The sequence below is a fragment of the Meleagris gallopavo genome, chromosome 1 (assembly GCF_000146605.3).
Source record: "Meleagris gallopavo isolate NT-WF06-2002-E0010 breed Aviagen turkey brand Nicholas breeding stock chromosome 1, Turkey_5.1, whole genome shotgun sequence".
NCBI lineage: Eukaryota > Metazoa > Chordata > Aves > Galliformes > Phasianidae > Meleagris > Meleagris gallopavo.
In genome coordinates, this window is record NC_015011.2 from 67,363,256 (window position 1) to 67,387,503 (window position 24,248).

The following is a 24,248-nucleotide window of genomic DNA, read 5'->3' on the forward strand; positions in this document are numbered from 1 at the left end:
AATAAATAATATGCTGCTGCTGTCGCTGATTCCTTGAGAAGTGAATGTTAGCATTCTGTTGGCCAGAAACATACTGCTGTTTTATGGGTAGTCATCAAAATGTCATGCTTCAAAATATTAGACAGCATTCCCTGCTACATACAACAAAAATATCCAATTACACTTTCTGAAGAAATCACATGAATTTAAAGGCACGGGCACCGACAAAAGATATAGGAGCTGATGGTGACAGCCATTTGGAAACACAAGGATCTCAATTAATATTAATCATGGCTAAAAGGGATCTCTTCATTACTGAATAAAAACAATGTGAAAATAGAACGTCAACTAATAATCTGTAGCTTCCGGTTCTACTAGCATTAGGTTTCCTACAAAAGAAATCCAAATTCAGCTCTTAATCTTGAGCAATTGAATTGGGAGATTAACTGCTACTATGAGTACAAAAGACAACTAAGAATTTGATTCAGTTTAGTTTTTTTCTCTTGGCTGATCAGAATTAGGCACCCCAATTCATGTAGATGTACACAATATGATTCAGGAGAAAAAACTGCAGTAAGAGCTGAAGGGGAAGAATATTAAGACATTTCAATATGTTCTAAACAAAAGAGTCAGGTTTCACTTGAAAATGTATTCCAGTTCTCATTTTTCTCAAATAAAAATACTTCTAGTGCTTCAAAACAAAATAAAAATTTTAATCCAATCACTTCTCAACGTTTCTTGCAACTCAAAGGAATTATTTTCTGGAGGGGGGGTGGAGGTACCTTCCAGGTAATTAAATAACTAGCTGTTTGTGGAGCTCTAAGGTTACAGTGTCAGAAGTAAATTTAGTTATTATATACATATATATTTTATACATATATTAGATACATGCAGATATATAACAGGGAGATGGAAAGTTGGGTTTATTTTACCCTTTCCTTGAATGGTTTGTGCAAACTGCTTTGGTCTCTTTGCAGTAACAATCATTAACAAACAATTTTGGGGTTGCACAGTGGTAGCAAGCAGATAACAAGAGCTATGCAAAGATTACTGCACAGATAATAAATAAATATTTGTAACATGGAACAACTTTTTAAATTAAAAACTTGCTAGTTACCAAATGCACTTATTAAAACGTGACCCAGAAGCTACCAACATAGTTCACCACTTGAGGCAACTTCTTCCTTTCATCTGTTTGAGGCCGACCTAATTTTCTGATGGCCAGAGATGAAGCAGAGTGCCAGCAATGTGGGAGGAAAACACCTTTTGTTCTTTACTCACATGGTGCCTAACAGAGTGCATGCATCCTTGTCTCTTTGGATGGCGCTGCAATAGAAAGAAGGATAATACACAGCAGGGAGGCTGAGGAACTATTGTCAAATTTCAATTCATATTCTTTTTGGTCAGGTCTCAGTCAGCATTTGGGACAGTGGAAATCTCCTATTCTGCTGCCTGTACATCACTGCTCTTGTAGTCTGGATGAAAGATACTACTTTTCAAACCAATTCCTCTTGACACTTTCTCAGTCAAAACACATGCTCTTGCCTTTATTCTTGGAGAGACTGGAGAGAAATGGTTTTGGAGGAGGGATAATACCTATTCAATCTAAGAAAGTCATTTTAACCACCCCTACAACCACCTTCAGAAGGCAGTTCATCTTCACAGGTAAGTCCTCTCCCCATTAACTACAGAAGTCTGGACTTGTGATGTCCACAGTTAGGTGAGATGACTTACAGTGTGGTTGGATCCTCAGCTCTACAGCTGCCCCGAGTGAACAACTGCACTTACAATAGGAAATTCTGTATGTTATCACACAGAAAAGCAAGGCTATTAAATTACATCTGAATCAATGCTTTGTTTGTTCATATTCCTTCAATCCTATTCATTCTAATACATGGGCTCGAACACACAAATAAGAGTGCTGTTTTCTGCACTGGAAATTTTGAAGAACACTCAGAAACTGTTGTCCAGTGTCTTTAAAAACAGCTTATTTCCTACAGATTCTGCAGTAATTTTTGGACATCTGGAGAGCTGATATATAAGCGAAAATAACTGAAGTGGTAAAGGAAATAGGGAGTCTGTCTCTGATTAATTACGTGTTACATGATGATATCATTTCATGAACTACTCATTTAAATAACAACCTTTAGTTTGATGCTACCTTCATTATAAAAGAAAACTCATGAAAATCACAAGTACCTCACATTTAATCTCGATCTGGTCCTTCCGTATATCTTAATTTCAACAAAAGACAAAAGGACCTCCCAGCATTAACACTCAATCACTTGTAAGAAAACCTATTGTTTATAGGGCACTCTGCCCTATTCAAACACAAGGGATATCATTAAGTTCTGCACAAAAACCCAAACATAAGCTTTGGCAGCTGAGAGATAGAGAGCAAATGCAGAAAGTACTGCTGTTCAGATGACAGGAATTAGTACAGCTCTGCTGGCTTCCTAGAATTATACTGAATACAATACACCAGCTGAGGATGCTATCCATTATCTATAACTCCAGCTGTGCCTGCATAGCTAATCCAGTCAGATCTTTGAGTTGAGACTTACATGGCATGAAGCAGATTGCTTTATATAATTTAAATACAAAGAAGAAACTTGCAGATAATTCCTGCCTGAACTCACAGTGACTCAGAATTAAGTGAACATGGCACAGCAAGTAAACCAACAGTGTAGTTTTTCATAGGACTGCTAAACTATCCACCAAGGGGTCCAGGCACGCACAAAAAATGTGATGGAAGTCTATTATTTTTTTTGGTTGAAATTACTTGTGTAGTGCAATTCAGCTTCAGTTTCTTTTAAGCATTCAACCCTCCACAATCAAGTTCTCACTATGCATGAAGTCCAAAGTATCTGCAAGGTGGGAAATAGTCAAATTGTTTACTTCTCATAAAAAATTTTCTCTTGAAGTTTTTTTTGTTTTGTTTCAGCCCCAAATTTCAGGGCAAATGTACAAATTCAGCAAATTTTAAGAAGAAAAGTGCTTGTCTGTTGTGAGCAAATGTAGAAAGGGAAGAAAAATCTAGGTCTGAGCAAATTTGCTTAGCAAGCTAGAGGATATGTGACAACTTACTTCCAGCTCTATTAGTGTGCCACCAACCTAAAAGCAGTCAGTTCATCACATACTAGGATGTCCTCTTTCTTCAGGCTGCTGCTTCTGTCAAGAGCTGTCTGAACAGCTTGCACTTCACAGTTATAGTCTAAGCACGCAACCACTCATTCACTTTGCACGACTCAAGCTTCTGCCAAACGGCACGAAAGAAAGTTGTGAAGAACCTTTTGAGCAATTCACAGGAAGTCTTTTCTAGGCCGCTGCCAAAGGATGTTCACAACTAGTTGATAAGCAACGCAGAGAAGGAACATACGTCTCACAAGAGGAACATGCTGCCCCACATCAGTCACAAGCATTATAATTGTGTGGCACTGCCATAGTTTTGCTTCCAGCCACACAGAGTTGGTGCTGCCTGTTCAGCGTGTTATATGTTCAGTGACGAAGGGAGAGGGGGGAGAAATAGTGCAAGAAAGATGAGAGGTGGATTTAGGGTTTAGATCTCTGCACACTCTCATGCAACCTTCTCTTCCAACTCCGTACCGTGCAGTAGCTGCCAGCCCTCCCATACCTTGTTGATTTCAGTAGCAACAGCAATTGCTTACAGATCTGTATGTCAGGCTGTGACTGAAGCAGTCATTTGGCTAGTCAGATTGTATTTGCTGCTTTTGCCAGTTCTTCCCCATCTCCTCTATAGAAAAGGAGAAAGAGCAAGAAGAAGCTTTCAAAAGGCTAGATTCAGCCCACATGCAACCCTATAGTTAGACAAGGACACTTTACATACAAGTAGATATTAAAGAGCAGAATGAAGCATGAAATAGAAAACAGGAATAAGACTATCTAATATCCCAGCTCGTCACTACAAACTACACTCTGCTACAATGGCAAAAACAGCTTTAACCAAACAGCATTACTTACATTCTACAAAAGCTCACCAGGAACTCTAAAAATATTTATTCTAAAATCAACCAATACATATCCTTACAGCCAATATTTCAAACAAGTAATCTGAAACAAAATGACCTTTTCTGAAATCAGAGAAATCTTGCCTCCTAGTTCCTGCAGTGTCCACTGCAATGCCCCTTCCGCACTCAACAATATACGCCCTTTGGGAAATTAGATTAGAAGTATTTCTGAGTAGTGCAAAATAAGCAAAATTATACAGAAACTTTCAGAAACTTTCAGGTCAGGGCTTCATCTGCCACAAGAGTCACCTGAAGGCAATGAACCACATTTTGAAGGTTGTCATGGTACATGCCTTTTCCATGTGAAGAGAGAATCTCTCCCTTACAGGAGAGTTTACTGTGTGGGACAGAATTACTATTTGTACTTAGTACACACAAAAGGGGAAAAAAAGATTAATATATTTTAATATCTTACGCATATTTTACTTCAAGCAAGTGAATAACATCCAATGGCACTGGCGAATCTACAATTTTTTTACTTGAGTTGCTAATGGCGGTTCTTTAAGGCCTCAGTTCACAGAGATATATTTACAGACAAAGATGCAGAGAGCAAAATGAGAGGGAAGGCAAATATTATGCCAAAACTGAGATGACCCAGCAATGTTCAGGAACAGGAACACTAACATTACAAAGAATAAAAGGAGGATGGTGAAGGTCCTCACATGCCGTGGCTGCTTCCTGTGCTCCTGCTTAGCGGAAAACCAACAGGAAGGGACACATCCCTGAAAAACTGATGGATACCATCCACTCTGTGGGAAACTGGGATGCTCAGGGTCCTGACAGTCCTTGCTAATGGAAAATTCCTTGGACAGTAAGCTTGTAACTTAATACATGCCTCTCATATGAGGAAAAATACAGATGAGAAACAAAATTTGCAGTGTTCTGACAATGTGTGAACAGCAATTAGCAACTCTGCAAACAAAAGCAGCTTCTCTGGCAGGTCCCATTAATCTTTTAATGCAGATTTAATGCTCATAAAAGAGATAGCATGAGAAGCCATGGATTTAAGTCTACTTATAATGTTAGGCAACACAACAAGCACTTATGATTGAACGTTGGGCAAAGAGCCAAAAAGATGGTGCTCTGGATTTTCACTGGCTGTGACTGCTCCCTCATTCTCCTGTTGCTCCATTCAAAAATGAAAGACAATGGCATTTCATCTGTCTTGCTAAATGCCCCTGCTCCACAATAGTTCGTAAACAGCAGCTTGACTTCAACTTACTCCATTTAGAAATAAAAACCCTCTAAAGTGGGACAAAGATCAGCTCTTTGATATCATGTCCTGGCAAAAAAAATCTTTTGGTTCCTTCTCTCCATTACAGTTCAAAATCAACACTCAGAAACCCCTCCTTAAGGCCAGCAATAAACCTTGCATTTGACTGCCAATTATGCTTTAGAACCAGTCCCACTTTTTGCAGCTTTTCCAAAGGCTCCTTCCTGCCTCGTACAGAAGGATGAGAACAGCTTAAATCAGCTCTCAGTGGAGGACCCTCTGGGACAAGGCATGAAGGGACTCGAGCCAGAAGACAACCAGTAAAGAAACTGTATTTATGAATTGCCTTGGATTTCACTTACTAGCAGTATCAAGACACCTTCATGTCAGTACAAGGGTTTGCACTCAGTATTCTAAGCCTGTCATGCATTTACATTAACTTTTACTGGCCCAGATCAGAAGGCACAAGGAAAATCAGCATGACTGAGAGAGATACAGCTGGACAGAGAGGAGAGCATGACCTGAGGACATAGTGTGGTTGGGACTCCTGGGACAGGCATCCATTTAGCATGTCCCTGCTAAAGCCCCAGCTAGGTCAGCTGATGGGAGGAACATGTGCAGATGACAAGCCATCCTTCACCAGTAATGAAACAGTTAAAGAGTAATGAGCATTATTGACTTACACAGCTGTGCTTTGCATCCACAAAAAAGGACTGCACATGTACAGTGATCATTTTCTTATCGATAATCTCGCTCAGAATTACTCTACTTTAATCTCTAATCTGATTCAGGTTTTCAAGGCTACCCTCCTGGCCATTCGTCCTTTATTTATTTTACAAATAATGAAAGTTTAAGAACGAACTCAGCACTGATCATGGAACAGATCATTCTGGATGACATGCTTGCTCACATGAGGAATGAGCGTGTGATCCGAGACAGCCAGCACGGCTTCACCAGGGGAAGGTCATGCTTGACCAACCTGGAGGCCTTCTATTGATGGAGTGATGGCATCGGTGGACAAGGGGAAGGTGACCGATGTCATCTACCTGGACTTGAGCAAGGCCCTGACATGGTCCCCCACCACATCCTTATCTCCAAATTGGAGGGATATGGATTTGATGGGTGAACCACTCGATGGATAAGAAATTGGTTGAAAGGCCGCAGACAGAATGGTCATCAATGGCTCTATGTCCAGGTGGAAGCTGGTAACAAGCGGCGTCCCCCAGGGGTCTGTGTTGGGACCAGTGCTCTGTAACATCTTTATCAATGACATCGATGACAGAATTGAGTGCACCCTCAGCAAGTTTGCTGACGACAGCAAGCTGAGTGGTGTGGTTGACACAGTAGAAGGAAGGGATACCATTCAGAGGGACCTCGACAGGCTAGAAAGGTGAGCCTGGGTGAACCTGATGAGGTTCAACACAGCAAAGTGCAAGGTTTTGCACTTGGGCCAGAGGAATCCCAGGCATCCATACAGACTGGAAGGAGCGGTCCTTGAGAGCAGCCCTGCAGGGAAGGACCTGGGGGTCTTGATAGATGAAAAGCTTAACATGAGCCAGCAGTGTGCTCTTGCAGCTTGAAAAACAAATGGTATCCTGGACGCCATCAGAAGAGGGGTGGCCAGCAGGGACAGGGAGGTGATTGTCCCCCTCTACTCTGCTCTTGTAGGGCCCTATCTGGAGTACTGTGTCCAAGTCTGGAGTCCCCAGTTCAAGAAAGACAGAGAGCTATTGGAGAGGGTCCGGAGGAGAGTGACGAAAATGATCAGGAGGCTGGAGCACCTCTCCTACAAAGACAGGCTAAGGGAGCTGGGCTTGTTCGGCCTGGAGAAAAGAAGGCTGCGGGGTGACCTCATTGCAGCATTTCAGTACCTAACGGGAGCCTACAAACAGGAGGGGAATCAACTTTTTGAAAGGGTTGATAACTGCAGGACAAGGGGAAATGGTTTTAAGTTGAGGGAGGGAAGATTTAGGTTGGATGTCAGGAGGAAATTCCTTACAGAGGGAGTGGTGAAGTGCTGGAACAGGCTGCCCAGAGAGGTTGTGGATGCCCTGTCCCTGGAGGTGTTCAAGGCCAAGTTGGATGGGGCCCTGGGCAGCTTCGTCTAGTATTGAATGTGGAGGTTGGTGGCCCTGCAGGTGGCAGGGGGTTGGAGATTCATGATCCTTGAGGTCCCTTCCAACCCTGGCTATTCTGTGATTCTGTGATCCTGGGTCTTCACTGCAGTTGGCAAAGAGATGTATACCTGACTACATTTCTATCTTCTGTTTCAAGGCCCAGATTTCACAGAATTGAACAGCAAAGTTGCTATTAGTTAGAGCAGCAAGGAATTGCAAGAGCAATTCCTTTCTTTAAAAAATCTGCTGTTTTCTTGCTCTGACTGCTGCTTGATCAATCTACCGTCAGGATACAAAATCTAGCTGCTTCTTGAAATGTTGTTTCCCCCATATCTTAGTCTGGAATAAATACAGTAGATAGTAGTAATGTAAATTGTACAGGAACCCTTCAGCATATCAACAGCAAGCCAAACATCCAGATGACGACCAAAGTTCAGTTTAATGAATCTAAGAAACACCTCTTACCATTTGCAAATGTAAAAAAGAACACTCGGAGCTTTTCTTCTTCTTGTTACATTTTGTATTGCACTTGTATCTTGGGCAATTACTCTTTTTATGCAGCTTTGATTTACCTCCGGTTAGGATACAGTCTAGAAGTGCTAACCAGCTCACAATTCTACCAGCCAGCTTCCTCAGCTCTGTCTTTAATATTGTCAGTGAGAGTGAGTGTAAGAAGTACTGTGGATGTTTTTTACATGTATTAGACTAGACTCCAATTAAAAACAAACGAGCAAAGAAACAAAAAACCCTCTGAAACAGTATATGACCTAAAATACCAGTGACAAGAACTACTTATACCACCTTAGTACATGAGTTGGAATGCAAAATGGAAGAGCAAGTGCAAAGAGCAGTTAACACAGATAGAAATCCAGACTAGGAGAACTCAGTGAGAGTAGCCCTGCAGAAAAGGACTTGAGGGTTCTGATAGGTGAAAAGCTGACATGAGCCAGCGATGTAAGCTTGCACCCTTGAAGGCCAATAGTAACCTTGACGATCAAAGAGCTGGAGCACCTCTCCTATGAAGACAGGCTGAGAGTTGGGATTGTTTAGACTGAATAAGAGAAAGCTCCAGGGAGACCTCATTGTAGCCTTCAAGTACTTGAAGGAAGCTTACAAGCAGGAGGGGGACTGATTTTTCACACAGTCTGATAGTGATAGGGCAAAGGGGAATGGCTTTAAACTAAAAGAAGGCAGATTCAGGTAAAGTGTTTAGGAAGACATTTTGGGAGGTAGTAGTGAGCTGGGGGTCGGCCTCTTCTCCAATGTAACTAGTGATAGAACTAGAGGGAATGGCTTCAAGTTGCACCAGGGGAGATTCAGGCTGTATGTAAGGAAATACTACTTCTCCGAAAGGTCAGGTGCTGGAATGGGCTGCCCAGGGAGTCACTGGTGGAGTGACTGGCCCTCTGGAGTCACTGACCCTGGAGCTGTTCAAGGAATGTTTAGACGTTGTGTTGAGGGACATGGTTTGGAGAATGCTATTGGTGACAGGTGGGCGGTTGGACTGGATGATCACGTAGGTTTCTTTCAACCTTGGTGATTCTACGATTCTAAGACATTTTTTACTCAGCAAGTGGTAAGGTGCAGGAACAGGCTGCCCAGAGAGGTTGTGGATATGGTTGTGCCCTATCTCCAGATCTTTAAGGTCCCCTCCAATATAAGCCATTCCATCATTCTGTGATTATATGAAAGATCTAGTGGATAGAATTAAGCTGAGTGGGGGGTGGGGAAAGGAGGAGATTAAAGTATCATTACAAAGAAGGCATAGTTATATCCTGGAGCTTCAGCTCAGGTTCCACCATCTACTGATAGTATTCTCAGCCTTGCACATCTAAGCAGATCTTTCAAATTAGACACCTCAACAGGTATAGGCACCTGATACAAGAAACTAAGAAATTTTGTTTAAACAGAGGAAAAGTGTTTTTTCCTGTAAGAGCAGTCAAACACTGAAATACGTGGCCCAGGGAGTTTGTGTATGACAGACTGTGTATGACAGAGGCCATCCACCTTTTTTGGTCTATTTTGGAAGCAGCTCTTTTGCTGCAGTGCAGACATGGCTTCATTGACTTCAGTAGGTATGAGGTCAACCCTTGAGAGGATTAATATTGCTACTCTTCCAGGGTATAGATGAAGCAGAAAAGAAAGAAAATAAAGCCTATGACTTTACCCCTCTAGCAGATAAACAAGGAAAGGTCTGTAGGGATAGGTAGTGTCAGCTGATTCATCTTATAAAAACAAATGAACAAACAACAACAAACAAGAAATATTTCTCAGAACAGTTGTTTTTAAATTCCACACTTTTTTCTTGTTTATGTTTTGTGAAATGACTCCTGTGATTGAATGTTTGTCTATATTTTGACTTAATATTTTCTTTCCCTACAACCTTACATTTTAGTTCCTTAAACTACAAAAAGAATACTTCAAGAATACTACTTCTCAGCTGTGAGAATACTACTATTACTTGTTGGAAGACACTAGACACCTGGACTTAAAAAGGAAGCAAAACTTCCTGGGCATGTAAAATACAGAGGAAGCTTCTGCTGTATCCTCTTGTTCAGAAAATGTCTGTGTTGTTCCTCTTGAAAGGCCTCTGATGAGTTTTCCATGACATGGTCATGTTACCGAATCATTCAGTTCTGACTTTATGTTTTTTTCACAAATTTAACTTACTCATAGAAAAATAAAAAGACCACTCCAGTAAAAAAGTTATTTATCTTTTTGAAATTCTGGCCTCTACAAGTACTCTATTCATTTCAGATATACATGTATACCTAATTGCTCATTCTGTCGTCTACATATAAATGGAACGGACATCTCTACAATAAAGTCAGAGCATTTCTTCTAAAGATCTTTTAATGAATTGTAATTAGTTTGAGTAGCGCTGCTTGACACTTTTTCCTGAACAGTTTAAAAACACATTTTGGAGCTGTCAGAATTAAGCTATTTAGCATTTTCAAGACTTCTCTTGAAACTTAAGTTAATCAGTATCAAAATAAGTTCAGAACTTTCTGAGACCAACAAATAATTGACTTCCATGCATTACACTCCTTGGCCTTAGAAACAGGTTTTAATTTCTGATGTTACTTTTTTCTCAATTTTGATGCCCTTTACTTTTTTCTTGTCTTCTGTGGAAGGCTTTCTGAAAATCTAAATACTTCCTACAGTGTTTAATCACTTCCACTCTTTTTACATGTGCTAAACTCAGTCAGAGTCACTAATTCCTTCTGATCTTCATTTTTCACCACCCTTTTAATACCAGTACTATTCTTTTTTTTTCACATTCCCTGAGAACATTTGAAAAATAGTCTAAAAGATCCTTCTTTGACAGTTCTCATAGTGTTATGGTTATTTACTTAGAAACTCCTAAAAAATTCTCCAGATCCCTCTAACTTCTAATTTACTTACGGATCCCTTAGCCTACATGTTGTCTGTTCTCATTTCTGTTCTAAATCCTTTGTTAAGACTATTTTGTCTGCATTAACTCCTTCAATATCAGACAGTAGACCTGTTGTAGCTGATATCCTTCTTCTTCTTTCAGTACATTTATATTCTCTAAGGTTCCAGTTTCCTCATTGATGCAAGAGTACTGTCTTTCAGGCATTCTATTACTCCATTTCTAATAGATTTCTATTAACTTCCCAGAATTCGACTGCAAAACTGTAATTTGGAATTTTATGGATCACAGTTTTTAACTTTCCATGCAACTATCAGTTCTGCTACCCTTCAGTCATTCCAGAGAAACTGGTGGAAATAAAAAACCATAAAAGATTAAATTTAGCATACAGGTGCTTTTGGAAGGTTGCTCTTTTCCTTCTGCTGTTAGTGTTGTTTACCTGTCCAGGTAATTTTTTAACATTTCAAATACGTAACTCTCGAACAAGGTTGCTTCTCTTGCTTAGAGTAACAAACTCAAGGAACAGAAATGGCAAACAGTAAGCAAATAAAATACAGTGGGGTCAACATCTAATTTTTAATATGGAGCATTAGAAAAAGAAAGGAGATGAGGCTCTTTTAACTAGTCTCAACTCTCAATAAAATAAAATAAAATAAAATAAAATACTAAAAGATGTGCCTTACAGTAAACTCTAGAGATAGATCAGTGAGGTAAAGTATACAGCTTTCTTTATAGATTCATTGCATGACTTGGATTGGAAGAGACTTCAAAGATCATCAAGCTCCAACAAACATCCCCTGCCACAGGGCTGCCAACTGATAGACCAAGTACTACACCAAATTGCCCAGGGCCCAATCCAATCTAGCCTTGTACACCTCCACTCGTGAGGTTATTTATGGGCTCCATAACCTCTCTGGTTATGGTGCTGCCTGTTCCAGCACCTCACCACTCTCACAAAAAAACTTCAACTGACATCTAATTTAAAATTTTCCTCCTTTAGTTTAAAACCATTCTTCCTTGTCCTATCACTACTTGCCCTTGTAAAAAGTTTATTTCCCTCATGTTTATAAACTCCCTTTAAATACTGGAAGGCTGCAGTGAGGTCTCCCCACACATTATATTAGATTACTATGACTACATTACACATATTATTGTATAACGTATTATGACTGTATTACGCATGGGAGCAAATTAAAGGTAATCACTCCCTCCTCCTTTATCCCTTAAAACTCATAATGAATTTCCTTATGACTTTACAGATAGAATAGAAGTGCTCAGCCTCACGTCTTCATAAAAATTCAGAGACAGAGTCAGCTTCTAATACTCATCTAACCCAAAGTGGTACAAAAATTGCATCATGCAGAAAACAAGACATCCTTTTACAGTTGATTTCAATTTTCCAACAATAATTCTTTAACATGAAAAACTGTGAAATAAGTATTCACCAGAGCCTGAAAGTGCCACCTGAAAGAGGCACTGAAAGGCAACCCAACTGCAAACCCCATGTTTGCCTCTTTAACCAGAGCAGCTGACTCTCACTGTTAAACCTACTCATGCTGTATTAACCAACGGTCCTGCACTAAATGATCCAGCCACATCTGAAGCAAGTATATCACTTGTCCTCCACGCATCTTTATAGCCAAACATTATCTAAATAAATATAAGGAAACCACTAATTTGACAGATGTCAACTACCCAAAATTTCTGTAGAAGTAAACTAGAGGCAATAAAAAGCAAATGCCAATTTTTTCAACTGTTCTGTTCAGAAAAACAGCAGTTTCACTATAAAATAAAAAAGCTCAACTCCACTTGGAGGTGTATTTTAACTGAAAATTATCCTATTTCTGTGATCATGCATAAAAGGCTGCTGATGAAAAATGTTCTCTGATGCTTACAGTGACTCATTTTGAGCAATTTAACAGCATCATGTAAGAAATACAGAGGAGTTTTTTAACATTCTGACTCAAGGCATTTGTCCTTTTCTTCAGATCAGGTTTTGCTTACAAAAACCATTTTCATGAATCACAACCTCACACTTACACTTTTTTCTTTTTTTTAATTGCAAATTTAGCTTAAAGCTAGTATAATAGTATGAAAAACAACAAAGGCAGAGATGCTTTCTAATAAATCAAATTTCTTACATTTTCTCCTCAAAGGACAGACTACAGTTCCTGAATAAGGATGTGCAGAGAAGGCTACTCAGATGCCAGAGCGGACAGGGAAGAAGAGGGTGCCTCATCTACCCTCCTCGGAGCTATTCAGTTTGGAAGATAAGTCCAGCCAAAAGCTCCAAAAGCAAAAGAGAGAGCTTTAACTGACAAGAAAAAATCCTGTGTCAAGTTCTCATTGGTATAAAGTACTACAATAGTTACTGCAGTGATTTATACCAGAAGAAAATCTGTTCCCCTTAAAAGACTCCACTTTGGATTTTCTCTCTCCATTCATCCTTTTCTTCAGCATCTGTTCTATTTATTTAGTCTTTTCTCTGAAATACACATTGAAATAATGCCCTAAAATATTTATTATGCCCCTCAAAAAGCTTGATTTTGATAATAAAAAATTTTAAAAGCCACAGACTACATAGAATGATCAGTTACCTAAAAAGAGATTGAGCACTTAAAAATCTTTTGGGATGTGACCTTGAACAAATCTGACTGCTCATAGAAGACACTATATTGATTGATCTAGAAAAATCGTACTCATACAAGTTATTTCACTAACTAACTTTGAAGATATTACTTCCATACCTAAACATGAAGGACATACTTGGGTACACTACTCCACAAATAGGCAATGGGCTTAGTAGCTCTCACATCAAGTCTAACTGCATCAACATAAGGATGAAAAAAATCACTTTAATTAAAAGCATTACTTGCTCAAGGACATATATAGATCTCCCATTTCACAAATCTAATAATGGAAAACCAGACAGCTGGTTGTATTTCTGTTTGGTACTGCTGGCAGACTCTTCAAGATAGTGGTCTTAAGACAGCAGGAGGGTGGAGAAAAGAAAAAGCAACAGTTTTCCTGCAACGGCTTGCCAAAAAAATGAAAATGTGTGAGACAATGTGTTAATGAGTATCAGCACATATGGGCAAGACTGGTGATTTTTGTAAGACAAAAATTTGCAATTAAAATGCCATTTGCAATACAGATAATTAAGATTAACACCAAAATCCCCTTTTAAAGTAGCGGATGCACAAATATACATGTAAGATAATGCATCCTATGCCTCTCTAGTTCTACAATAAACGCATGTTATATGGAAATTTCAAGACTTTTCTACCAGAAATTCAAATGAATTCTTTTAATCCTGATGTCTTCTATCTTTACTTTATGATAATCACTAATAAAAAATTGATTTTTTTAGAGCATCAAACTATTATTTCTTGAGATCTCATTTATAATTCTTCATTTTATCCCATTATCAATTAGTCCTTCAATTATTTTAGTATGGAGATTTCTATAGAGCAACTGAGCAGAGGTTCTCCCAAAATAACATCTTGTCTACCCTTAGTCTTGGGAAAATTCTACTCATTCAGCCCAGCCTATCAGTCTTGCTCTTAAACACAAGCTACATGAACTGAACAGCAGTCTCTAGGATGCTCTTTCTAATATCTAGCAATCAGTTTTTCTGATTATGTATTGTCTCACCTCTGGTCACCTTAGCTAACAGCACCCCAGGAAACTGTTACAGCTCTCCTGGACTTTTTTACTGCCTCTGCCTGTGGCCTGATGGCAGCACTGGGGAATGTTTCTGTAGAAATGAGGACAAAAACAGGTGCCCTCACAGAGAGAAATCAGGGCTTCAGTTGTCAGCAAATTTAAAGATTTTAAGTGAATTTCACATTAGGGGAAAGACTGACTGAAAGACAGTGGGGCTCTCTGTATACAGAAGGGTTTATTGCGCTCTGCATCTTGCCCATAAAAATTACTTCTCAGAGATGTTATCCTATTGCTGTTGGCAGAAACATTCACAGAATACTGTAGAACATAAATTTGTGATGTGAATGAAAGCAATGATTCTTATCATTTTGGAGTGCATCTCAATGGAATAACCTGAGATATACTCAGTATCAACAATAGGTACCAGGAACAAAAGAACAGCTATGCGAATTATTTAAAATTCCATGGTAAAATGAGTTCACAGGAAAAGATCCTCACATCCCCTTTATTCCTAAAAAAAAAGAACAAGATTTGAGCAAGACATTTTCCTTCAAGAACTTATTTTTCTCTTTTGTTTTCATGGTTTTTCTCTAATTGTTTTTACGATCTTTTTCAATTATTAATGTAAGATGTAACTACGTATGATTGAAATATATCATCTTTAACAAAGACACACAGTCAAGAGGAATTCTGATGCATTATTTTCATGAGAATTAGCAACAGGACTTAACATTGTGCATCTGTTTAATCAAAGATTAAATAAGCTTTTAGCAAATTAAATAATTACCTTGGTTCAGTCTTTTTATTCCTAATGTCTTAAGACATAAGGACTCAAAGCTGTCTTTGGGACTGAATCTAGGAATGATTATGAGCTGGTTCTTAGGTTCAGGAAGCATCTTAGAAAAGCAATTTAATCCTACTCAAATTTTGTGGCAACCTAATAAATAACAGCGATATTTAACTGACATTTCAAAGCTTCAAGGGAGAGTCATTGCATTTGTTAGCCTTTAGTCTCATTCCTTCATCTTGCTTTAGTGCAGGAAATGGATGTTGCCAAAAATTGAGAAGTATCACTGAGATCAAAAAAGTGAATTAATTTTAATGCAAAAAATTATTCATATTCAGTGAAAGGAAGCTCATACCAAACTGCTAAGTCTGATGACTGACCCTAAACCTCGTTCTTCAAGTTTCAGTCAGAGTATTTCCATTAGCAGTGTTATGTAACTATTGAGAAACTTCACTACAAAGACTTAAAGGCTCTCCTTTCCTGGTAGGCCAGCAGTATTTCTCCACGTTATTTTCCTATCCTGTGCCACTTTCCAGCATGGAGGGCTCAGGCTGAGCAGGAGACTGGAAGGTGTTTCTCCAGAGAATGGTGCAGACCTAATTGCTCATCACGCAGCAGGGACTGTGAGGGCAGACTCCAAGTCTTCTTTCACAACCTGCTCCTCAAGCTGACAACAGCAGCAGCTCAAAGAGCAGCTGCACAGCTGTCTGCTCTCTTGCAAGTGCAAAGAGTGTGCCTTCAAGCACACTGAAATGAAAAGGGAGAGAAGCTTCACACAATTCAACTGGCTGTTGGATTACGTCTCAAAGGCGTAAGGTGTCAGGAAGTGCGTTATAAACCTCAGGGGCTTCTGCTAGTTATAATGATGCTGAATTACGAGAAATAAAGAATGCTACCGTGTTCTTTGTGTCACTTGCTAATGAGATTATTTCCACACAGGTCAGAAACACAAGCAGCTCCTGGATGAAACACTTACCAACAGATATCAGTAGATCTGAAACACAGTGGATGCTAGGAAACCATCTATTTGGACTGTTACATCCACATTAACAATGATGTATGTCTACACAGGTTAGACAGAGTGAAAAGTCATGGCAGATAGAAAGAAAGATTGCTGCAAAAAACATTTGTTTGCAGATTATTTGAAAGTTCAGACCGAAGATAAGTGTATTATCAGATATTTATCAAAGTTGTTGAAGGTTGCAAGATAGTATCCAACTGCTAGAGTTTGCTTCTCTGAAACAGCTTTTAATCAGTGACTCAAGAAACACGTAATATTTATATCCTAAATATTGACTCCTATGTACCACTTAGTCAAAATCCACCATTGATCATAAATCATTGCTATCTACATAAATGTTTTCATGTCCCAGTGTGATCCACTGACTAGTCAGGCTCTGCTCCACAGCTGTAGGTAAATGATTAGATACAGAAATGATACAGAAACAATCTCTGTAAGCAACAATACCTTGCTGATTTTTCCACAGAACCTAAGAACAGCCAGGAAGGTTTATATAGGCTTGAGGGACTAATAGAAGGGAGATGCCTGTGACACATCTTAGATGAAAAATGAAATTGGGGCAGTCATCATGAATCTCCTAGTCAGCCGGGGAAATTTCTATCATAATACCTTTGCTGTCAGTACTCCTTCATGTTAAGAAGCAACATTAGGGTAGGAAATTCCTCATACTTTTTCAAATCCAGTTGAGAACTGAGCACCATATTTTACACATAAAATCTGTACTACCTGCATGCATAATGATATTGTTTCTTTAAACAGAGCAGGAACTTGATCTCTAATTCTTTCATTATTATCTGCTTACTTCAGGATTCGTAAATGGTAACATTCAGAAGGTATCACTAAAGTCAAGGTACTCCCAGACTGAATTTTTTTACTCTCCCATCCTAAGGCTCTCAAGAAGAAATATCACTGAGCAGTAATCACCAGCAACAATTTAGTTATCTGAAATAAATCATTTTGATTTTAAAAAACAAAATAGAAAATTACTTCCCCATCCCTGATACGAAAACTTTGCCCTATCCAATATGCTTAATCATAAATTATCTAGTAAAGATATATCTTTTAGAAGCAATGAATGGTATTGCTTCTAAGACTAATTCACTAAATCTGCCATAACACACTTGAGAGATAATTGAGACGTCAAGCCTCATCAATATCAACCTACTTAAAGTAAGGACAACAGGACAGTGGAGGAATGATAATGAATAATGCCATTATGTGAAGCTCATTAACTTATAGCTTAGAAACAGATACATACCAGTCACTACTCTGAAAAGTCCTTGAATGTCGTGAAAGTCCACACTGATAAGTATCTCAGTTCCTTAAAAACCTTATTTCTATAGAAATTGATTGCTTTAGGAGGGTAGTAGTCTTCTTTGTATTCTAGCTTCCTGACTTGTACCTTTGATTAAATTTTAATTCACCACACAGCAGTCAAATAATGAGTTTAGAGACCATACAGGAAACATTAGTAAAATATACACATTTTTTAAAAAAATCTCTTTCTGACCAGGCAGAGGAAGATAAATGCCAGATCTCTCAAGAGCTTCAAACCTCACAGAAGGTTTCTCCTATTTTTCAGCACTATTAATTTGTTCTCTATCTTATTCTTAGTAACTGGTTGTATATCTCCTTATCTGATCAATAAACATACATATACAATTCACATTACTTTCTCATCAAATGTCTTGCATCACAGTTATCATCCACGCATGCTGAAAATAGACACTGAAAACAATCCCATTTCCTGTTATCCTATTCTTTCTCCCCTTTCACTTCCTCCATTTCCCTTCTCATCTGCTCACTCCCCATTTTGATATGCCTCTCTCAAGAGTATCATTTCACAAGTGCTCATTCCTTCCTTTCTTTCTGTACTGGTTAACTCCACAGTCTCCCTAGCATAGTTCCACAGTCTTCCTGTACCATCACTAAAACTCTTTTTCCTTTTTCTCTTCTTCTTTGAAAACATACTAAGTGCAGTAAGCTTTCCTCTCTATCCATTGATGAAGGGTGTGGGAGACACAAAAAATATTCATGAGTTTAACAATTCTCTGCCTTGACAATTGTAAAAACCTTTGCAAGCATTGTACTTCTCACTGCTCTTATTCATTTTATCCACAATGCTACTGCCAAGCTATGTGATGTTCTGGACATTTCATCCCACTTCTTAAATCAACCTCATTAGCTGCGTACCTCCCATAGGATTTTCAGATCCCTCATCCTCAGACCCTGCTCTGAGCAATTCCCTCTTCTTGTCTGGCACCTGGCGCATTCTCTTCCAGTTCTGTTTGATTTGCTTGCATCTTACCCTAAAGGCATTTCTGTGCCTTCCCCTATTCAGATGCTCTCTGTTTGGAAACAGCTCTTGAAGCTGATGACTTCTCCATTTTCCTCTTGATCACCTTCTCTTTCCTACTCTGTTGAAGACTGTCATACAAACCATCTTTTTCACTCAAAATTAGACAATTCTTTGATTCCAGGCAGAGAGAAAAATATTACATTTAGATACTAACATCAATTTCCAGTTCTGCTCAGTGCCTTCCTTCTTTCTCACGTACCTGGCTTTCTATTATTCATTTTATTTCACTGCTTTGTTTCCTTTCACTATCCTTCACCTCCCCATACCTGCATTATACTTTTCTTTTTATGCCTAATCATCTCCTGCTCACTCCCTTGGTTTATGCCTTTTCTCTTTGTTTTTCAGTGAATATGACAGGTTACTACCAGATCTCATTCTGTCTGAGAACAGCCTACCTCATTCTGGGTGACAAAAAAAAAATAATAATAATAATAACATGGCAATTAAAATTCAGTAAGGCAAAATCAGAGCTGGCACTGACATCTTTTTCCTCTTCTCTTCCCCTCTCTCAATAGCTATTACAATTTGGAAAATTTCGACTAATAAAAAACAAAACTTTATCCCAATCTCCTAGGAAGCACAGCTTGTGTGATCAAAACCTGCTGATCAGTCTATCCTAATCACCTTTGTACTTGTAAGACACTATCAAACGAATAATACAAAGAGAGTAAGGACAGAGAAGTTATCAGAGTTGAACCAAAGAGCAATCAAAATTAGCATCTTCATTAACTGTGGGATGCAGCAGCCAGTTGGCCCAACCAGTGCAGTAGTGTGGTCCACCCATTTGGTATGCACCTGGCTTGCAAGCAGCCAAAGCACTTCTGGCACATACCCTGTGATCAGGTAATGAGAGGGAACCGGAGGCACAGATGTGAAAAAAACAGAAGAAAAAACTGCAAGAAGCCAGCCTTCATTAGCTTCCCTGCTTACAGTGAAAAGATCTAGGTTTATTTCACCCAACATGGAACCACTGTGCATTTCATCTTTTCCAGGATCAGGACATAACTCTGTCACACTATCTAAAACACAAATGACATATTTTTCTTTTCTGTTTCTCCAATCCAGAGACAGAGCAACATGCTCCCTACCTTTTCTGAATTATACTGGGATTTGCAGTCACCAGCTGAGTTTTCAATCCAACATCCTTGCTGTATTCTCTGGATAGAGGAGGAAGGTTGCACCTGTGCAAAGAAAGACATCCAAGATTTTAACTGACAGTCAGGATTGACAGGCTTCATCCCCAGTCTTTTTTATTCTGCAAGTTTGCAGTTTTAGAAAAAGAACTGCAAGCTGACAGAAAATGTGAAAGTGCTGTACAAACATTGGACCACGCTAGGCATTTTCCTACTATACTACATCCCATATGCACAATAGGGCATTTTTGCACCAGACTGTGGAGAAATATAGAAGAAAAAAAATCTTTTGCAGAGATGATTCTATAAACTATTAAGCAAAAACAAAGTGACCTGAGACCTCTGACAGGTTGAAAGGTTACAGCTGTTATTATCTACAGCAAAAACTTTTTTCAAACTCTTTCCTCCAAATTCTTTTTCACTCTGCTTTGTCTTGTTTTCCAGCATCTGGCTCTAGACTAGTATCACACGCACCACATACGTCTTGCAAACAACGGGCAAATGCCCTTCAGTATACAAGAACTTACCAAGAAAACACAGAGAAAAAAATGCAAGTGATTATTTATACTGTGCATACTATGTTCTCTCACAGTCTTGTTCTGGCAGACAGGGCAATAATATAAAATAGATAAAGTGACCAAGCAGATTTACTTTGGCAAGCAAACGGAGCTCCAAAAAACACAAGTGGAGAGAAACATGCAAACAAGGAGCAGTCCTAAATACTCCCAAGTAAAGAGGTGGAAGAAGAAGGAAGGATTGTAAATAATGGTGAAAACATGAGGGCTGCTCCAAAAGTAATGTCTCCCACTTTAATATCTTTAATATCAATGTCAGAGGTGGATGTTGGTGGTATAGCAGTAGAGGCTGAACCCTCCCTCTGATATTCCATTACAGCTTGTTGCTGTGTGTCAGAGGGGCAGTCTGACAAAACGGCATCTGACATGGAAGTGAGTATGAAGCAAAGGCGTGGAATTAAATTCCTCCATGCAGAAAAAAATTGTGTCCACTGAGATTCATCAGTGCTGGGGGAATGTTGATGGAAACCAAGCACTGGATGAGAGCACGAGGCAACGGGTGGTGTGTTTCAGCAGGGTGACAGTGGGTCACCTCCACTGGTGCAGATTCTTATGAGCATGGCATGCAGCTCTCATTCATCACTGGCAAAAAAGGTAGCTAATGGTGACTACGTTGAAAAATAATGTTTTGTAGCTGAGAATTTGCTCTACCAAGTAGTGTGATTGTGCTCTTTGTATCTGTTAGAGTTTTCTTAGAAATAAATAGGAGGCATCACTTTTAGAGCAAACGACATAAATTCAAGCTGACTCAGCCCTGTTATAGAAATTAGTCAGGAGAAATGAACTCAATATACAGCAATTACACTAAAAATGAGTGTCAAAACAATGCTTTCAATTTCAGAGTTGTCTAACTTTTTAAAGCAAAGATATGAAGAATAATATTAGCGCTTACAGAGTAAAAACAAAACCAAGATTCTCAAAGAAAAGTGGAATTGGGAATTTTTCTGGAGCAAGACTGTTAGATTTTAGCGTTGTTGGGTTGTTTTTTGAGATGGTTTTGCTGTTGTTTTTTTTGTCCCCCAAAATCTTGTACAGACAGGCTGAGGTGCAGCTCCCAGCTGCCCCAGGGCCTCAGCCTGGCAGGGAGCTGTTACTTCAAATCCACCACTTCTCCTCTGTTACCAGGGAGACACGGGTCTCCATGACGTGGGTTGCACGTCTGGGAGAGGCAGCTTCATTTTCTTCCCATGCTCCCATAAAACTCCCTGGCACTCTGTTTCAGGAGCACTTCTCCAGCAATGCTTCTGTGCATCTCCCAGGCAGCCGGAGTGGGTCACAAAACCTTCAAGTCCAGCAATGACTGGTTGCTTGTTCTGTTTTCTTTTTATCTTCTAGATAAAGAATGACAAAACTTCAGAAGCTGAGAAAGGTTTACGTAATAAAAAATTGAGAAGAAAAAAAGACAGCAATTGGTTTCTTCTCTCTGCCTGCACTAAGTGGGATACAAATTAATCAGCCTAACTCTATTCGCAGAGGTTGTAGAAACACTCTCAGTAGCGGTTTTCAATGGTAGATCAAACAAATATTTGTGAAGAAAGATGTGTGTACAGATGACTTGCCCTGGAGCAGAGATGGAATAAGTGACCTCTGGCAGGCCACAGTTTAATGGTTCCTGATTTGAATAAACACAGACTCGTATGGCCTTTTTTGATTGAAGTTTATTTAAAAGTACTGGAGATGTACCAAGATATGTCCTTAGTTTTATCATCTTAATTTATTTCTCACACCAGTTGCAGAAGCTTTATTTAAACACGCTAACTCCCTTCAGCAGTAAATCACTTTCCCAATCTGTTCTTTGTGAAATATTAAGAAGTGGCCTAAGTATCCAACAGGAAACTCAGCAAGAAGTCAGTCCATCTTCAGAAACTCCTTGCCCTTTTCCAGAACGAGTCAACAGAGTGCTAAGCTCCGTGCAGGTGAGTAATGCACCAAGAAGTAAAAGATTCACAGTAAGATGCTTGTATTTTTTATTATCTTACTCTTACTCCTGGTACTGAGGAGTATGTAAACATGCAGGAAAGAAGGTAAAAGCAGGACAGTGTCTGAAGTCAGCATTTTTTGACACGAACATAAATGAAAGAGAAGTTATTGGCCAACTTACTTTTGTATCTCCCTGCTTGGGCCCAGATTTTGTGGGGGAAAAAAAATCAACAAAGCACAGCAGTTCATGTGCGCTTTTTTCACATGTGAGGCCTTCCAGTTCAATAGGTAGAAACAGCTGACTGAGAATGAAATGAACTGAAATGAGAGGGATCCTTCAAACTTCACAGGGCAGAAACCCCTCTTCTGAATTTGGCCCAGAGGATAAGTACAACTCCTTCAGGTGCAGAGAATCCAGGCAGCTTGACTGAGTAATGGCATGTGCATTTGACAGATGTTATGTGATTACCTAGCTATTTGAACATACACTAAAAGCTAGGGAATAATAAGAGTTTAATATGGGATTTTGAATATTCATTTCTACTCCTTTGTAGCACCTTGACCAGAGTCAAGACTATAATTACCTATGGCAACTGAAAGCAACATTTTTCTGGACTTGTTTACTAACCCCAAAAGCAGCATCATATTTAACATTTACAGCTCCATCTGGGCTGGTATGGCTAGATGGCATGGCAGAGTATAATTAAAAGATAACAGCTTGTCCTTCCCAAGTCATGATAGCCACTAGTCAGTTTGAACATAATGACAAGTTTCTTCCAAATTTGGAAAAATTCACTAGCAAACAGCATGGAAAACATCCCCCAGTCCCCTGGAGAGAAATCCTCTTCCTGGCAGATGCACAAACCATAGCAGAGACATGAAAGGTAGTTGGGGGACAGGGAGAATCACAAGACATAAATATTTCTTCACAATCTAAGGCCATGAAAACGCGTATCTTCTGTCAAATACAGACAAATACATTGTTTATGATTTAGTATCCAACACTTCTTTCTTAAAATACTTGCTTGCATGAAGGGAAAGGGAAAATTTTAAAAGAAACATCCTAAAAATAAACATTACAAACTTGAAAAACACCCACATAACTCAATAAAAGCCTATGGTAACTACTCTGACTGAACATGTAGACCATATGCCAAGCACCTTTTTTATTGCAGATGAAGTGTGCTGTGGCCTAGGGGCTGAAAACTGCTGCTTTTTTAATCTCTAAGTCAGTACAACTGTGTTTGTAGAAGATGTTCAGACATGAGATGAGTTTAAACTCATTAATTAACCTTAGTGATTTCATTTTATTGAAGAAGATGGCTGCAATCGTATTTCCATAAGCTCTGCTATAAGTGAAATCAAAAGCAACGTGAATGGAAGGAATGAACAATGGCAAAACCTGCCACAACTATTTCGCACTGCAGAAATAGTTTAAACCCATCAGACACATTTCCTATTAAAAAATGCAAAATATTATGCAAGTTATTGTTATTCTCTTCCTCTCTCAGCTCTCATATTATAGAAATCAGATTTAGAGAAAATCTGCTAAATTTTCCACCTGCTACAAAAATATTCTCTCCCAGTGGCATATTACCTTTTACCCAACAAAACTGAAATATTTTCATAAATATGACTGCACCACTAATACAATACAGCCTGTAGGCAGTTTCTGGGATTTTTGCAGGTTTTCACCTACTGCTTCTTTCCAACCCAAAATAAGTTCAATACAGACAATGGCTAGTTTATGCTCCCTAGAGAGAGAAAAAAAATCATTTTCTCTGATCAGGCTGTAACAGCTGCTTTAAAAAATGCTTTTATTGTTTCTGTAACTGATTGCTCCTACAGTATTTTAACTTCCTATTGCATCTACATAATATTACCATATCATACTCTGCAGTTTCTTATATTTAATCTCTGAAACACTGAAGGAGCTTTGCAGTAATGGCAATCAGCACACTGAGTCCCTCCCTCTGTGTCTTTGTCTTTAGTTTGTTGTATTTCTTTACTTTAACATCAAAAGCAGTTTTGTTCCTTAAGATGCAAGCCAGAAATT

General features: G+C 39.0%; 1 protein-coding gene across 1 annotated transcript in view; it reads right to left on the reverse strand.

Moving 5' to 3' along the window:
• Positions 1 to 24,248, reverse strand: part of ST8SIA1 (ST8 alpha-N-acetyl-neuraminide alpha-2,8-sialyltransferase 1) — a 144,946-nt gene that overhangs the window by 40,972 nt on the left and 79,726 nt on the right. The window contains exon 5 of the mRNA XM_019611649.2: positions 19,653 to 19,745. Coding sequence (XP_019467194.2) covers positions 19,653 to 19,745 — 93 coding nt within the window. The remainder of the gene's footprint in view (positions 1 to 19,652; positions 19,746 to 24,248) is intronic.